This window comes from Dendrobates tinctorius, unplaced genomic scaffold (assembly GCF_039654945.1).
Source record: "Dendrobates tinctorius isolate UK_male_01 unplaced genomic scaffold, ASM3965494v1 ptg000004l, whole genome shotgun sequence".
Classification (NCBI taxonomy): Eukaryota; Metazoa; Chordata; class Amphibia; order Anura; family Dendrobatidae; genus Dendrobates; species Dendrobates tinctorius.
Window position 1 is genome coordinate 11,397,923 of NW_027361672.1, and position 19,094 is coordinate 11,417,016.

The 19,094-nt window shown below is 44.8% G+C and overlaps 1 protein-coding gene across 1 annotated transcript in view; it reads right to left on the reverse strand.

Annotated features, from left to right (window-relative positions):
- RIPOR2 (RHO family interacting cell polarization regulator 2) overlaps window positions 1-19,094 on the reverse strand; it is a 274,424-nt gene that overhangs the window by 61,216 nt on the left and 194,114 nt on the right. The window contains exons 16-18 of the mRNA XM_073566141.1: window positions 17,815-17,983; window positions 4,497-4,632; window positions 1,373-1,534 (exon numbers count right to left, since the gene is read on the reverse strand). Coding sequence (XP_073422242.1) covers window positions 1,373-1,534; window positions 4,497-4,632; window positions 17,815-17,983 — 467 coding nt within the window. The remainder of the gene's footprint in view (window positions 1-1,372; window positions 1,535-4,496; window positions 4,633-17,814; window positions 17,984-19,094) is intronic.

Sequence of the window (19,094 nt, forward strand, 5' to 3'; positions counted from 1 at the left end):
TGACACTCAGATCTACCTCTCTGGCCCAGACATCACCTCTCTGCTGTTCAGAATGCCGGAATGTCTATCAGCCATATCCTCCTTCTCCTCTCACTTTCTCAAACTCAATGTGGACAAATGTGAACTCATCATCTTTCCCCCATCTCACAGATCTTCCTTACCTGACCTATCTATCACAATTAACGACATCACGCTTTCCCCCGTATCAGAAGTCCACTGCCTCGGAGTAACCCTTGTCTCTGCCCTGTCCTTCAAACCGCACATCCAAGCTCTTTCTACTTCCTGTTGCCTCCAGCTCAAAAATATTTCCAGAATCCGTCCTTTCCTCAAACCTCAATCTACTAAAATGCTTGTGCATGCCCCCATCATCTCCCGCCTCGACTACTACAACATCCTTTTCTGTGGCCTCCCTGCTAACACCCTCACACCTCTCCTGCCCGACTAATTCATCTCTCTCCTTGCTACTCCTCTCTGCAAATCTCTTCACTGGCTCCCATTCCCTCAGCGTATCCAGTTCAAATTACTAATATTGACCTACAAGGCCATTTATAACCTGTCTCCTCCATATGTCTCTGAGCTAATCTCCCGATATCTTCCCTCACGTAATCTCCGGTCCTCCCAAGACCTCCTTCTCTCCTCCACACTTATTCGCTCCTCACCCAACCGCCTCCAAAATTTCTCCCGAATATCCCCCATCCTCTGGAATTCTTTGCCTCAACACATCCAACTTTCAACCACATTCGGATCCTTCAGACGGAACCTGAAAACCCACCTCTTCAGGAAAGCTTACGGCCTGCAATGACCCTGCTGCCTCCTCACCACTACTGGAGCTACCGTCTCACCAACACAGAAGCTGCTGCAACCCCCCAACCTACTATCTCCTTCTCCACCATCCTGTAGAATGAAAGCCCGCAAGGGCAGGGTCCTCTTCCCTCTGTACCAGTTTGTCATTGTTAGTTTACTATAAGTGATATCTGTAATTTGTATGTAACCCTTTCTCATGTGCAGCACCATGGAATCAATGGTGCTATATAAATAAGTAATAATAAAAAAAAATGGCCACAGTGTGAACGTGCTCTTACCCATTGCACGTATACCAATGTATGCTCCGGCTCATTTCTTTGTTTTCCCAACCTGCTTTTATTTCATACTGGACCCACTATGTTTGATTACGATCATTGACTACATAGACACACATTACAGAAGTACTGAAGCACACACATATTGAGTGTCACCATATTTGCTTAATTATTGTATTATCTTTAACTTTGTTACTTATGACTGTTGTGTATGAACTGTTGAATTGTAAAGCGGTGCGGAATATGTTGGCACTATATAAATAAATATTATTGTTATTGAGAATATCACATACCTGCATCAGCAAGTCCTGGGCTTTCAGTATTCACCATTTGGCTAAATGTTACGTGCAGCTGTTTTACAATTTTGTCTGCACTTATGTGGTACATGTGAACAGGCGTGGAACATTTTGTCCAGAAGGCCAGAAGTGACGGCATGTCATGAAATCCAGCGATAACTAAGACAAAGTAAATACGATGTTACTATTATATTAATTGAAACATTGAATTATTTTTAGAATGGGTTCACTCCAATACAGTATGCATTAAAGGGGTTGTCTGGCATAAAGAAGTTATCACCTATCCAAATCATCGGTGATAACTTAGGTCCGACCAATAGGATCCCCATTGATTCCCAGAATGGGGCCTCTTTATCCCTGCTTGAATGGAGCCCTAGTGCATATGATTATCCATCCGTGTTGAGTATATGCACCACTGCTCCATTCTGGTGGGGATGAAAGTACCCTGTTCTTATGATCGGTGGGTGTTCTACTGCTCAGACCCCCACCAATTTGTAAGTTATAGTTGACTGAACAACCCCTTTAAATCTTCGGGCCAGGAGAGCAGACAGTCTGCTTTCCTAGGCAACTTCACTATGCTGAAAGCCTCTCCTGCAAAGCTCCTTGCAGTCAATCCCCTTTTAGTCATAATACTTTTCCAGATGCATGACATCCCCAGCAGTCAAAGGGTTAATTTAGCTTTGACATTTATTTATTCACTCTGGTCTTTCAAATGAACTTTTTCAAGAAACTCTGCACTACTCGTGCCTGACACTGGCAGTAATAATGGCTTCTGCACGACACTTGGCTGCATATTAGAAATTGCCACAATGATGTCCCTTCTCGGGCATCACGTCTGGCCTGATAAGCTGATGCTGTACCACAGTGACGTCCAGCTCTGCCAGTTCATGCAATGTACATACTGTATCTCTTAATGCTAAAAGCTCCTTGAAGCCCTCTCGGTTAATTCCTCCCGATCACTTCAGGTCTACAGTTATGTCACCATGGACAGATAATCATAGGAACAGATTTTTAAAACGCGAGAGAGAAAACCAGGAAATGCCAAACAAATATTATCAAAAGATCTGAAGATAAAGGTAAGGCCAAAAAATTATTTTCTGAAAAGTTGAGTAGACGTCACAAGAAGCCAATCATCGTAAATCAGTGACACAGCCTCCAAGAAAGTTGTCAATATTCTAACTTAAAACATTACGCTTAACATTGGGACTGTTGCATGCATGATCTCAGACTTTTTCTCCTTATAGCATTGTCTACCTCCATGGCACCTTACCGGTTTTTCACTTTTGTAGGGTTTGCTATTGGCTGCACCGTCCAAGAGTTACACAGTTGGCATATGACTGCGCTTTCATTGGCCATGTGTGGAGCACGCTATGCACTTGTACCATACATGGAGGTCACATGTTCCCAACGAGTTAACTAGTAGGCTTCACTTCGCTTTTGTAATCTTGGCATCAGTTCTACTCTCCTATGTTTCCAAGGTGCTTTTATTTAGCATAAAACTGTAAAAGATTTTTTCCAAGGGTAGGGTCCCACCGTGCAGTTTCAGCATGCAGTCTAGAGCCATGCCCAGCTGCCTGTGCGAATGAGTGCACAGGTGAGTTGCTACCTGCACACTGTGCGCTCATTTGCCCACTCTCGTGGGTATGCTCTTTTGTTGCACACAGCAGTTGCACAGTGGGACCCTGCCCTAAGATTGTTCTTTACATGTGCACAAAGTGTTTTTTATTTATCGGTTCACTTGAGTACAGAGTTGTGCGACATTCTCTCTTGCTCTGATGCTTGTAGGAAGTCGTATCTCAAACACAAGGGGCTAAACCTAGTAGTAGTGGATGCTGTCATATTGCAGGATTGCTGTGTGGTCCGTGGATCCAAGTCCAGTCATGGGCTGATGGTCCGGGCTGGTATTGTAAAGATTTGTGGCTCTACTGGTTCAGGTCATTGGGTCGTAGACATGTTGGGACTTGCGGTCATGGTGTAGGGGTGGAGTTGTACCCATTTTGCACATCTGTGGAGCTGGTCTTGGAGTAGGGACTAATGATGAGTGACCGTGCTCGAATAAGATGCTATCCAAGCACGCTTGTGTGTTAATAGCGTATCTTCAGTCTGCTCGAATACTATGTTTGAGTCACTGTGGTTGTATGTCTCATGCCTATAAGCAATCCCTGCATGTTTTGTGGCTGTCAAACAGCTGCGAGACAAGCAGCCGTGATGACTCAAACATAATATTCAAGCACGCCGAAGATACTCTATTAACACACAAGTGTGCCCGAGTAACACCTTATCCGAGAGCACGCTTACTCGTCACTAGTAGGGAACCATTTTAAAGAGTTTCCCATGTAGGACTTACACACACTACATAGATACAGTTACATGTTTTCGAAATATAACCCTCACATACATTTGTGAAAGATTATGCTTACCACTAAATAGATCACGGTGGAGCACGTGGATTATTGGATGTGTCATCATTGGCATATTGTGACTTTCTGAGCTAATGCTTCTAGCAGGCACAAACATACTACAATCTCATTCAAGATGAGGGATACACAAATTCTCTGCTGCTTCCATTGGAAGAATAGCTTAGATCCTATACCTTATCAACAAGCCATCACGTCATGGGCCTGTGCGTACAAATCCTCGTCTCAGAACATCTGAATCATCTGGCATGGTTAAATATTTGCTAAGAAACTATGCAGTGTTAAGCACGATTATATGAACAAAGCATATTTGTTAATTATGGTAAATGTGCAGTGTGCATGTTCTATGACTGAGCAAAAACCAGCTTCAGGCTATGACAAGAAGAATTAGCGCTGTAAATATCAACCTGGCAACCAATAGAGCATTTAACATTATAGTAGCACACCATTTTTTATACATGTCACCATAAAAAAAAAGTTGCTGCTGCACAAAACCGCATAAAAAAGATGAAAAGTGCTGAATTCTGACAGTGCACAATGTACTCACTATGAGAATTCTGCTCTGTTTCACACTCCTGGCTCTCAACATGTGACTACTGACATGTGATACACATACTTGAGACCATTAAGAGTACAGTAAAGAGTATGATAAATACAGAAAAAAAGTGATACACATGAATATTGGCAAGCTTGACTTTACTCACCTTCTACAACTGAATTGGTGCTGCCCATGCTGTCTTTGCTGATGTCTGACAATTGCTTGATGACTTGACTCTGTCTACTCAGTTTCTTCTTTAGATCTCTCAGGACAAACAGCGCGTCTCCTGAAGTAACAATTTGCTATAAGAAACATAATGAGATGGCAAAATGTTATGGAATCTGTGTGCTTGGTACAAAACCCATTATTTTCCCAGCTAATGGCATGATTGCGCATAACACTGCTCTAAAGGGTTACAAAGTGCTGGATAATATCCACATATGCAGTAAACTATATTAAAGAGTTTGTCCATTGGCATCAGAGAGAATCCCCAACAATTAGATCATTGTAGGGGCTCCACTGCCATAGACTCCCATATCAGATGTTCGCTGGTTAAGCAATGCAAAGGAAATTGTGTATACATGGTGCCCAAAAATAATTTTGATTTAAAATGATTCATCAAAAAATACAAGCCAAACAAAACAGAAAAACATAAATACTAGTATCCGAAAAAAAACTGTTCCAGCTCCTTGAATAAAATTCAGAATGTATTTAAAGGGAATCTGTCACCCCTATTTTGAGATATCATATAATGATATTATTCAATTGTGTGTCACATAACGATTCTCTTAGTACTTTTGCTTCCCCCTAACCCCGCACCTTTCATGCATAAATACCTTGTTTATATTGGTTCAGATGTATGTAAACTGCCGCTGTCCGGTCCGCTGGGCGGGGCTTATTCACTTGCTCCCCCCCTCCCTGTCTTGCTCTACGCATTTCTTCTTGTGTAGAGCAAGACAGAGAGGGGGGGAGCAGGTGAATAATCCCATCGGACCAGACCGGACTGTGGCAGTTTACATACATCTGGTGTCGGTTGTCATCACCCCAATGGTCTGGGGGGAAAGGTTTCCCCTGGGTCAGAGAGGAACTGGTTAACCACCATCCGAGCGACTGCCTGACTTGAAAAGACAGTAGGCACTGCCGATCGAGCGTGAAGGGATTCTTGTCCCCAGCTGACAAAAGGGCGTGCTGCCGGGGGTGAAGATGGAACTGGGTGAACGGTACCGCTTCCATTGCTGCCACCATTTTCCCTAGACTCCTCATCCCGGATCGGATAGTATGAGGGACTGGTTGCCGAAGTGTCCGGACTCCCTGCCAGAGCGCTCGCACCTTTTCCTGAGGGAGAATTACCAACCCTCGGCAAGTATTGCCCGTATTGAAGGGCCTTTGACCAAGAGGTCGTCCAGATAAGGCAAGACGACTATGCCTCGAGAATGCAGTATGGCCATGACGACTGCCATAACCTTTGTGAACACTCTGGGGCCGTGGCTAGCCCGAAGGGTAGTGCTACGAACTGAAAACGTAGATCGCTGATGGCGAAACGTAGAACCCTCTGATGAGAAGGAAACATGGAAATAAGCAGATATGCGTCCTGGATATCTATTGAGGCCAAGTATTCTCCCTGCTCCATGGCCGATGTGACTGACCAGAGAGACTCCATCCGGAAATGTCTGATCCCGATGAATTTGTTCAGAAGCTTCAGATCCAAAACAGGCCTGACAGACCTGTCCCTTTTGGGAACCGCAAAAAGGTTGGGATAGAACCCCTGATTCTTTTCGTGTTCCGGTACTGGAACAATGACTCCGTTGTGCTGGAGCGATTTGATGACTCCCAATGGAGACCTTGCCTTGGCATCCACTCTGGGAAGCCGGGAAAGAAAAAACCGTCTTGGCGGGTATCTGACAAATTCTATCTTGTAACCTGAGGCCACTAATTCCTCTACCTATGCGTCGTGAGCGACACTGGCCCAGACGTGGAATAACCAGAGTAGGCGGCCGCCCACCTTGCCGATGCCGTCTGGTAAACGCCTCGAGCCATTTGGCCGACAATCTTTGGGATCTGGATCCCCTCGATCTGGGCTGCTGAGTACGTAATCTCCCCAATGGGTTGGCTCTATAAGAGACCTGCCGCTCCCTTATCCTGGTTGGGGCGGCCTGAGGCGGGGGAATTGGCCGCTGTAGTCCACTCGGTGTTGCAAAAGGCCCGAGAAAGTGCCTGAAACGGGTGACAAAAAAGCGGTTTGACCCTTTGTTGAGGGAGAAACCCGCTCCTTCCTCCTGTGGAGTCAGAGATAAGTTGATCCAACTTCTCCCCAAATAGGCGGCCGCACTGATAAGGCAGGGAAGTCAAGTACTTCTTAGAAGAAGAATCAGCTCTTCTGATCGAAATTGCATTAGCGGCAGCAAGTGCCGAGCAATTGGCTGCATCCAAAGACGCATTGATTACATAGTCTCCGGCCATCGCCATCTGACCTGCGACCTCCGAAATCTCTGCAGGTAGATCCTGCTCCTGCGCAACCTTGTATAATGTCTCTGACCATGATATCATAGCCTTGGCTACCCAAGTTGCTGTGAACGAGGGAGTGAGTGCTGACCCTGACGCCTCATATACTTAGCGAGCTAAGCTCTGTATAAGGCGATCCGTAGGATCCTTAATCGAGGAAACACCAGGGACAGATAACAGGGTCTTAGTGGCTAGGCGCGAAACCGGAAGATCGACCATCGGGGATTCCATCCATCTTTTACGGAGGTCCGGAGCAAATGGATACCTTGTTTCGAGTGCCTTTTGACCCGAGAAACCCCTGTCTGGACGTTCTCTGTGTCGCCGCACTATGTCCTCAAACTCTAGGTGAGAGGAACAAATTCTGTGCTGGCGCTTCACTCACTTAAATGCTACTTTATGCCCCGTAGCCGCTGCGGGATCATCCTCAATCCCCAGGGTCTAATTGACGGCTTCTGTGAGGCTGTCCACTGTTTCACGTGACCCTGGAGTGTCCAGGTCAATGGGCTCGTCTGGATCGCAATCTGAGGTCTGCTCGCATTCAACCACTGGTAACGGGGAGCGAGAAGCAGAGTTTACGGATGCCAAGGCACCGGATGGACAGGGCGACACCGTGTGGATTTGTTTCCTCCGGGTCTGCCTGGAGTGAGAGCAGCCCCTGCAGGCCGGAGGCTTTTGTGAGGTGGAGGTTCCCTCTGAGGCTGGCGAGCCATCGTCCCTGCCCCTATCTGGGGCTTGAAGGGACTCCATTGCTCTCGTAAGCGACACCATGGACTGTGACAGTGATCAGGCCCACTACGGGGGATTTGACACATTGGTCGCGGTCGCAGGGGAGGGCTCCTGGGCGCGTTCGGATTCGCAGGCTTCGCATAATCGCTTGCTCTGCGCCGGCGGAGACGCAGCCCGACAAGAGATGCATGCAGCGTAAAAGAGCGTGTGCATCTTTGCCTTTTCGGACATACTGTATCTGTCCGCTGCTGGGGATGTGGGGAGGAGGTAGCACCTCGTTTTTCCTGGAGCGTGGCCTCTCGGGCAGCACTTACCCCAGTCCTGCGCCCCCCCATCCTGGCTGCTCCTTCAAATCGCGTTCCACCAGCTGTGGGAGTGAGCCAGTATGTAAAACCCGCTCTAGGGGCAGTGCTTTCGTTCTGCGGCCTAGCCGCGCTCCGAAGCCGAGGCCTAAATTTCTTCGCCGCCGCCCAGTGCGGGGCGGGCCGCCGGAAGTGACACGCGACTCCAGGGGCGGGAGTTTCCGGCCGCGGCCTAGCTCCGGCTGAAGCCACGGCCTCAATTTTTCCCCTACCCCACGGGGGGGGGGGGGCACACGGTTCCATGGCGCTGACAAAACATGGCGCTACTAACCGGCGTGGCGCCGCCTGACGGATCCAGCCCTCTCTTGCCTTGCATGGCCGGTGGCTTCCGCCGGCTGGGGCTCCAGCCCTCAGATTTTTGCAGGAGCCCTCCCAGACCCTCTCCTCACCGATGATCCTATTCAGCCTGAGCGCAGGTATGTGAGGGGGCCTTGATAAAAAATAGGATGGTGCAGGCACCCTAGCTCCATCTAACCCCTTCAGGGGGTGAGGAGAGGGACCGTCCGCCACCTTGCAGCACCGCAGTCTAAGCATTGGTGGATCAGTGGGGGCCGCACGGACTAGTCTTGTGCCTCTGTACAGCCCATGGTTTCAATACCTAGGGGTGGTCAGGGCTAAGTCCGGCATTGTGTCCCACGAAGCGGGAGAGGATACGTGGAGGCGACACTCTCACGTGCTCGCCCGTTGTTGGTTTGGGGAAATAGGACCCTTTTAATAGGATCCGTTGCCCCTGTCACATCTTCATGGGAAAAAGCCGAAAAAAGTCTGGAGAGAAAAACCAGACGTGTGCCTCCATGGACACTAAGCAAAAAACTGATTTCCGCCCGCAATAGGGGCGAGTGTGCTTACTGCGGAGGAGGAGCTAACCTCTTTTTTTCACTTAGTGTCAGCCTCCTAGCGGCAGAAGGATACACCCACAGTCTCTGTGTCCCCCAATGAGGCGAAGGAGAAAAAAATATTTAATCCTTCAGAGAGATAGCAGAAATCAACAATTTGGTACATTCTGAAAAAAAGTGCACTGGTGGGTTTGGGAACTCAAAAAGGTGTGGATACATATATTGATTTATATAGATATATATATATATATATATATATATATATATATATATATATATATAGATATATAGATATATATATATAGATCTATCTATATATATATAGATATATATATATATATATATATATATATAGATATATATATATACAGTGGGGAAAAAAAGTATTTAGTCAGTCAGCAATAGTGCAAGTTCCACCACTTAAAAAGATGAGAGGCGTCTGTAATTTACATCATAGGTAGACCTCAACTATGGGAGACAAACTGAGAAAAAAAATCCAGAAAATCACGTTGTCTGTTTTTTTTTTCATTTTATTTGCATATTATGGTGGAAAATAAGTATTTGGTCAGAAACAAAATTTCATCTCAATACTTTGTGATATATCCTTTGTTGGCAATGACAGAGGTCAAACGTTTTCTGTAAGTCTTCACAAGGTTGCCACACACTGTTGTTGGTATGTTGGCCCATTCCTCCACATGCAGATCTCCTCTAGAGCAGTGATGTTTGTGGCTTTTCGCTTGGCAACACGGAGTTTCAACTCCCTCCAAAGGTTTTCTATAGGGTTGAGATCTGGAGACTGGCTAGGCCACTCCAGGACCTTGAAATGCTTCTTACGAAGCCACTCCTTCGTTGCCCTGGCGGTGTGCTTTGGATCATTGTCATGTTGAAAGATCCAGCCACGTTTCATCTTCAATGCCCTTGCTGATGGAAGGAGGTTTGCACTCAAAATCTCACGATACATGGCCCCATTCATTCTTTCATGTACCCGGATCAGTCGTCCTGGCCCCTTTGCAGAGAAACAGCCCCAAAGCATGATGTTTCCACCACCATGCTTTACAGTAGGTATGGTGTTTGATGGATGCAACTCAGTATTCTTTTTCCTCCAAACACGACAAGTTGTGTTTCTACCAAACAGTTCCAGTTTGGTTTCATCAGACCATAGGACATTCTCCCAAAACTCCTCTGGATCATCCAAATGCTCTCTAGCAAACTTCAGACGGGCCCGGACATGTACAGGCTTAAGCAGTGGGACACGTCTGGCACTGCAGGATCTGAGTCCATGGTGGCGTAGTGTGTTACTTATGGTAGGCCTTGTTACATTGGTCCCAGCTCTCTGCAGTTCATTCACTAGGTCCCCCCGCGTGGTTCTGGGATTTTTGCTCACCGTTCTTGTGATCATTCTGACCCCACGGGGTGGGATTTTGCGTGGAGCACCAGATCGAGGGAGATTATCAGTGGTCTTGTATGTCTTCCATTTTCTAATTATTGCTCCCACAGTTGATTTCTTCACTCCAAGCTGGTTGGCTATTGCAGATTCAGTCTTCCCAGCCTGGTGCAGGGCTACAATTTTGTTTCTGGTGTCCTTTGACAGCTCTTTGGTCTTCACCATAGTGGAGTTTGGAGTCAGACTGTTTGAGGGTGTGCACAGGTGTCTTTTTATACTGATAACAAGTTTAAACAGGTGCCATTACTACAGGTAATGAGTGGAGGAAAGAGGAGACTCTTAAAGAAGAAGTTACAGGTCTGTGAGAGCCAGAAATCTTGATTGCTTGTTTCTGACCAAATACTTATTTTCCACCATAATATGCAAATAAAATGAAAAAAAAAAACCAGACAATGTGATTTTCTGGATTTTTTTTTCTCAGTTTGTCTCCCATAGTTGAGGTCTACCTATGATGTAAATTACAGACGCCTCTCATCTTTTTAAGTGGTGGAACTTGCACTATTGCTGACTGACTAAATACTTTTTTTCCCCACTGTATATGTATATATATATATATATATATATATATATATATATATATATATATATATATATATATATATATATATATATATAAAATTGAATGTATGTGTGTATCACCAACCAATCACGAAGCATCTTTCATTTCACCAGAACTGTTTAAAAGAAGCTGAGCTGTGATTGGTTGCTATGAGCAACAGTTTTCCTTGCAACCAATCACTAAGCATCTTTCATTTCATCAGAGCTGTTTAAAAGAAGCTGAGCTGTGATTGGTTGCTATGAGCAACAGTTTTCCTTGCAACCAATCACTAAGCATCTTTCATTTCACCAGAGCTGTTTAATAGATGAAAGCTGAGCTGTAATTGGTTGCTATGAGCAACAGTTTTCCCACTCCACAACACCTCAGCAGACACTGACCGGGTGGGAGAAATCTAGCATCCCCGGGAACATAAGCTCCCAGCCAGAAAGGAGCAGAGAGCACATGACAGAAATGAATCACCCCCTCCCGTGCCCATATACCCATCACACATCCTCCATCCCATAGGAACATCTTCCCTCTTAAAGGGATCCTCGGTATGGAAGTTAGGGCAAATCCCTCAGTGCTCTGATTATGACCCCAGGCTTCTATTAAAGGGATCATTGGTATGGCAGTCAGGGCAAATCTATTCAGCGCTTTGGTTTTGCCCCAGGCCTGTCTTAAAGGTATCACCGGTATGGAAGTTAGGACCGTTTCACTCAGCGCTGTGGTTCTGACCCCAAGGTCTCTTAAAGGGATCATTGGTATGGAAGATAGGGTAATTCCACTAAGCGCTCTGGTTCTGACCCCAGGCCTCTCTTAAAGGGATCCCTGGTAAGGAAGTTAGGACCGTTCCACTCAGCTCTGTGGTTCTGACCCCAGAGTCTCTTAAAGGGATCATTGATATGGAAGTTAGGGCAAATCCACTCTGCGCTTTGGTACTGACCCCCCAGGCCTCTTTTAAAAGGGATCTCCGGTATGGAAGTTAGGACAAATCCCTCAGCGCTCTGATTCTGACCCCAGGCTTCTATTAAAGGGATCATTGGTATGGAAGTCAGGGCAAATCTATCCAGCGCTTTGGTTCTGACCCCAGGCCTCTCTTAAAGGGATCCCCAGTATGGAAGTTAGGGCAATTCGGCACAGCGTTCTGGTTCTGACCCCAGGCTCTCTTAAAGGGATCCCCGGTATGGAAGTCAGGGCAATTCGGCACAGCTTTCTGGTTCTGACCCGAGGATCTCTTAAAGGGATCCCCGGTATGGATGTCAGGGCAATTGCCTTCAAATGCTCTGGTACTGACTCCAGGCTCTCTTAAAGGGATCTCCTGTATGGAAGTTAGGGTAAATCCCTCAGCGCTCTGATTCTCACCCCAGGATTCTATTAAAGGGATCATTGGTAAGCAAGTCAGGGCAAATCCACTCAGCGCTCTGGTTCTGATCCCAGGCTCTCTTAAAGGAATCATTGGTATGGAAGTTAGGGCAATTCCACTCAGCGCTCTAGTTCTGACCCCAGGCCCCTCTTAAAGGGATCCCCGGTATGGAAGTGAGGGCAAATCCGCACTGCGCTCTGATTCTGACCCCAGGCCCCTCTTAAAGGGAGCCCTGGTATGGAAGTGAGGGCAAATCCACTCTGTGCTTTGGTACTGACCACAGGCCTCTCTTAAAGGGATCTCCGGTATGGAAGTTAGGGTAAATCCCTTAGCGCTCTGATTCTCACCCCAGGCTTCTATTAAAGGGATCATTGGTATGGAAGTCAGGGCAAATCCACTCTGCGCTCTGATTCTGATGCCAGGTCTCTCTTAAAGAGATCCCCGGTATGGAAGTTAGGACCGTTGATGTGGGATATTAGGGGTAGTAGGCTCTGACGGAATGGTGTGGGATATTAGGGTAGTAGTCCGGTGGCTCTGATGGGATGCTGTGGGATATTAATGGTAGTTGTTTAACCAGCCAATGGATAGAATAATTAAAATATACCTTTTATTGATTTTTACAAAATAAAGTGCAAGGTGCTCAAGTAACGTTAAACACAACAAAGAAGAACGCATAAATGAAAAAAGCTAGTATTGCCCATCGTTACTGAGTATCCCAATTATCAAGCATATTCATTGGGTATTTTAAATCAGTCCAGAACAACCAACCTTTTCAAAAGACATAAGAATTTCTCAAAATAGTCTCTAGGCTTATCATATCATAGCGTTGGCCGTTTTTATTGGAAACCGGTGTCATGCCATCAGTATGTTCCCAAATATGGCATACCCGTTTCCCTCTCCTCATCAGGAGTACTGTATACTACAGGGTACAATACTGCTATAAACATAAAACAGAACCACATAACCTCAGTTATTACGTTCGCTGCGGGTTCTATGACACATACATAGTATATCAGATAAAAATGTATCAAGTGTCCTATACAAGATATAATCCCGCATACCCTCCTTATATATCAGCAACAAATCTGAATCCACCAAGTATGCATAAATATCTTAGATAGACCGTCTCTTATATAATGAGACCAATATCTAGACACCAAAGTATTATATACAACACGGAACAATCTCACCCAATTAGCAGGGGCATTTTTTGATTGATTGCCATCTCCGTGACTAGTAGGCGCGACACCCCTTTCTCCCGACGCGTTTCGTCCTATCTCATCAGGGGAGTCCAGTGGGGTTCATCTGAATGGTGTATCACGCATGGCCGTTCTATACTTCATCCGACATTATGTGTACATACACTCATGCATGCCTCCTTTTAAATGTTGGCGCCGTGGCGTCTCGGGAAGCCGTCACTTCCGGTCCCTGATCCACCTCACATCCTGTGTTCGGGTCGCGCGCATCATCAGCGTGCTCGCTCAACAGAGCGCGTCACACGCTGAGAGCGCGTACCACCAACTGGGCATGCGCACATAGCGCTGCCCCCTCCAAAGGGAAAATGATATATATACTTTATATTATTATATTGGCGTCATTTAATTGCGGCATCACACAGCCCCTGTTGCACTATATATGCGCCTATCATTACCATCCATACAACAGCAAAATATCATCTCATGCTAATTGTGGGAGCCCCTCTAGAGTTTTAATTCTTGGAGATATTTATCATATTTTGAAGTATCCCCTACTACGATCATGTGCAGGAATTCATATATACGGGATTAGTTCCATATTAAATCAGGGGTTTTAGTTAATACAACTGCAGAATCAACAGACTCCTTCAGAAATATATCAGTTCTAGAAAAATAGGCAGTTATGAAAATTATTGCTATGACAGTACCGACTCACTTTGACCAGTGCCACTTATAACCACCGAAAAAGTGAAAGGGGTGCCACTATATTGTCCCTATAACAGTTCCTAGACTACCTCTCCCTACCTACCGCGGAGATTGGCACCCTAAGACCTGCGCAGATGGCGTCCCCACTCAACGTCGGCTTTCCCTCACTGCTGACCCTATTAATCCCTTTGCTAGATGAAAGATACAAAGGATAGTTGATCATTAAGACCCTTTGGATATGTAGTTTGTAACCAGAAGATCCATTTTGTTTCTTTTTGAAGGATCATCTGGTCCCAATTGCCTCCACGTGTAGGTGGTCTTATTTTGTCAATACCCATAACTTTGGTCAGTTCGTTGGGGGACTAAATGACAATGAGATTGGTTTGCATTTTACCTATGAGGTTAATAAATGCAGTCTGACATTCCTAGACATCCTAGTCCAAAAGAACGAGAATGGTGAGCTCATGACAAAAAACTACCGTAAACCTACGGCTACAAATTCCCTCTTAAGATGGGAAAGTGGGCATCCCAACTCCCTTAAGAGAGGCATTCCGAAGGGACAATATCTTAGAATCCGTCGGAACTGCTCAAATACAGCCAATTATAAGGAACAGGCTGATGATTTAAGGCAAAGGTTTTTGGATAGAGGCTATCCTAAGAATGTGCTAACGGAAGCCTACCAAAACTCTCTGACAAAAAACAGAAGAGATCTATTGAGCCATGCACCTCCGAAACGGGAGGATAATATCTCTAGGTTTATAACGAAGTTTTCTAGTGGGGCTAAAGAGATACGTAAAATCTTAGAACGACACTAGGCAGTGTTGTTTATGGACTTGGATGTCAGGGATACAGTGGGCCCTACCCCTCAGGTCACCTTTCGTCGAGGTAGATCACTGAGGGATAGATTGGTCCACAGTCATTTTCAGAATCTGTGCAACCAGACATGGTTGGGGTCACCTCCACTGGGATGTCATAGATGTGGGAAATGCAAAGCTTGTGCTTCTATATCCCCGGGTAAAACCTTTAAAAGTAATAACACTGGAAAAGTGTACTCTATCAGACAGTTTATTAATTGCCAAAGCACAGGAGTGGTGTATAAGGCAACATGTGAATGCGGCCTGGAATACGTAGGAAAGACCAGGAGAGAGTTTCGGAGGAGAGTAGGAGAACACATACGTGACATCAGTAATAAAAGAGACACGTCCATTGCTAACCACATAAATGGATACCATCAGGGTAACTCCAAGGCTATTACATTTATGGGTATTGACAAAATAAGACCACCTACACGTGGAGGCAATTGGGACCAGATGATCCTTCAAAAAGAAACAAAATGGATCTTCTGGTTACAAACTACATATCCAAAGGGTCTTAATGATCAACTATCCTTTGTATCTTTCATCTAGAAAAGGGATTAATAGGGTCAGCAGTGAGGGAAAGCCGACGTTGAGTGGGGACGCCATCTGCGCAGGTCTTAGGGTGCCAATCTCCGCGGTAGGTAGGGAGAGGTAGTCTAGGAACTGTTATAGGGACAATATAGTGGCACCCCTTTCACTTTTTCGGTGGTTATAAGGCCCATCTGGTCAAAGTGAGTCGGTACTGTCATAGCAATAATTTTCATAACTGCCTATTTTTCTAGAACTGATATATTTCTGAAGGAGTCTGTTGATTCTGCAGTTGTATTAACTAAAACCCCTGATTTAATATGGAACTAATCCCGTATATATGAATTCCTGCACATGATCGTAGTAGGGGATACTTCAAAATATGATAAATATCTCCAAGAATTAAAACTCTAGAGGGGCTCCCACAATTAGCATGAGATGATATTTTGCTGTTGTATGGATGGTAATGATAGGCGCATATATAGTGCAACAGGGGCTGTGTGATGCCGCAATTAAATGACGCCAATATAATAATATAAAGTATATATATCATTTTCCCTTTGGAGGGGGCAGCGCTATGTGCGCATGCCCAGTTGGTGGTACGCGCTCTCAGCGTGTGACGCGCTCTGTTGAGCGAGCACGCTGATGATGCGCGCGACCCGAACACAGGATGTGAGGTGGATCAGGGACCGGAAGTGACGGCTTCCCGAGACGCCACGGCGCCAACATTTAAAAGGAGGCATGCATGAGTGTATGTACATATGTACACATAATGTCGGATGAAGTATAGAACGGCCATGCGTGATACACCATTCAGATGAACCCCACTGGACTCCCCTGATGAGATAGGACGAAACGCGTCGGGAGAAAGGGGTGTCGCGCCTACTAGTCACGGAGATGGCAATCAATCAAAAAATGCCCCTGCTAATTGGGTGAGATTGTTCCGTGTTGTATATAATACTTTGGTGTCTAGATATTGGTCTCATTATATAAGAGACGGTCTATCTAAGATATTTGTGCATACTTGGTGGATTCAGATTTGTTGCTGATATATAAGGAGGGTATGCGGGATTATATCTTGTATAGGACACTTGATACATTTTTATCTGATATACTATGTATGTGTCATAGAACCCGCAGCGAACGTAATAACTGAGGTTATGTGGTTCTGTTTTATGTTTATAGCAGTATTGTACCCTGTAGTATACAGTACTCCTGATGAGGAGAGGGAAACGGGTATGCCATATTTGGGAACATACTGATGGCATGACACCGGTTTCCAATAAAAACGGCCAACGCTATGATATGATAAGCCTAGAGACTATTTTGAGAAATTCTTATGTCTTTTGAAAAGGTTGGTTGTTCTGGACTGATTTAAAATACCCAATGAATATGCTTGATAATTGGGATACTCAGTAACGATGGGCAATACTAGCTTTTTTCATTTATGCGTTCTTCTTTGTTGTGTTTAACGTTACTTGAGCACCTTGCACTTTATTTTATAAAAATCAATAAAAGGTATATTTTAATTATTCTATCCATTGGCTGGTTAAACAATTTTGGAAGTGGATATCCTAGTGCTGTATATATATATATAGGGATATTAATGGTAGTAGTCCGGTGGCTCTGGCTGATGGGATGATGTGGAATATTAGTGGTAGTTGTCCGGTGGCTCTGGATGATGTGGGATATCAGGGGTAGTAGTCCGGTGGCTTTGGACGGGATGATGTGGGATATTAGGGGTAGTAGTCTGGTCGTTCTGACGGGACGATGTGGGATATTAGGGGTAGTAGTCCAGTGGCTCTGGCTGACGGGTCGATGTGGGATATTAGGGGTAGTAGTCCGGTAGCTCTGGCTGACGGGATGATGTGGGATATTATAGTGAATGTGGCTATGCGGAGTGGGCGGGGCTCTACACTCAGCTTTATATATATATATATATATATATATAATCATTATAATTTGTTATAATTAACCGGGCTCTTCAGCTAGTATTAGCTATAATCTAAATGAAGTAATCTCAAACAGGCTATAAGGCCCCCAAAACACACTTAAAGAGGACCACTCGCCAAAATTTTCACGTTAAACTATCCACACGATGTAATAATGACTGCAATGAAACTTAACAGGTGTTAGCTGTAACGCTGCTCATTTGTTCTAGCTAACCCATGTTACTGCATCAGATTATGCAAGGGACATACAGCAGACCATCTAACATTTTGCTAGACAATCATTTTTAATTTATATACTTGCAAACAAACAAGAAATGAGCACTCATAATAATAAAACAGCATGTGTCACTCTGATCTGGTTTCGCTCTCAGTGGCTTCTTCTGGGCCATCACTCCATTGACAAATATGACCCGCTATTTCTATAACATGCATGAAAGTAAACATTCATTGCCTTTTTACATCCTTCACATCTCACCTTAATAAGTTCAGAGCAGTACTGTAGATGTCTGATCAGTGTGATGTCCAGGCTCTCATTTCCTGTAGTGAGGGGCAGGGGACTGCTTGCAACACTAGTGCCAACACCAGTGTCTTCAGTTAATGCTTCGCTGAGGTGTCCCCTGGCTTCTGGGTGGTCTGATCTGTAACTGTAAAACATACACGTTAGTAGAAACCGGCTTTGCCTGGCTATACAAGATAATACTATAATGATGGCAAAACCATGCCGCACACTTACTGACATATCTGAAATTGATCTGGTTTAATGCATTTAATACTGTGTCAACCTATTTTGGAAGATCAAAGACATGGACTAGAATAGCAAGTCTTGTAGTGCACACAAACACAGAGGAGGGGACCCTGGGGTGACAGAAGGCAAGTTTACAGTGTAAATAGTGATTGAGTAGTGTAAATATTTATATGTAACGCTGTCATCATGAACTCTATAAGTATCCTTCCATGCTGCTCTGAAGATAATAGTGTCTGATTGTCCACTTAAAGGATTGTTCACTTCATAGACTGGAATCGAAAAGTGTATTAAACTGTGACATCGTTCTTGAAAATAAGAATACACATTCATACTGCACTCCTATGTTAATACATACTATTATTTTTTACCATTTAACAGCTGTGTAAAGTGTGTTTTGACTACTCTGGACAACAAGTGTGACTTTTCATAATGGTACAGGTTTACTAAAACACTCTGACCCAGTTTCATCAGTGTTTTTGTCATTAATCTGGTATAAAACACTCATAAGTAAAAAAAAAAAAAAAAGCAACTGCTGGCTTGTCCATGCCAGTTTCATCCAGCTCCGCTTAATTCATAATGAGCCGTTGCGAACCGGACACCAGAAATCTTACTCCAGTCCCAGTCTGGAGTAAGCTTTGTGGCAAGGCCCACGCCGATTTTCAAACAGGTGTGAGGTGTGCTCCTCTTATTGAATGAAAAGTGTCTGACTCCTAAAGACACCCCACATCAAGATTTTCTTGTCTTGAGGAATCGGGGCCTCCAATTTTTAGACTATATTTAGACTAGATTCATCACAGTAGCTCAAATTTGTTTAGACTGTTCAGTATAAGTTTACATCAACTATTAGCAGGCTTAATTTAGGGTAGAAATTTGCATCGCCTCACCCATTCCATCACTCATTTCCATACATGAGATGGATCTTATTTTGTAACAGAATAGGTGAGATTTTAATGACTTTTCTGTTCACAAAGTGGTATTTCTGCAGTCAGAGGTTTATTCATTTCTCCACC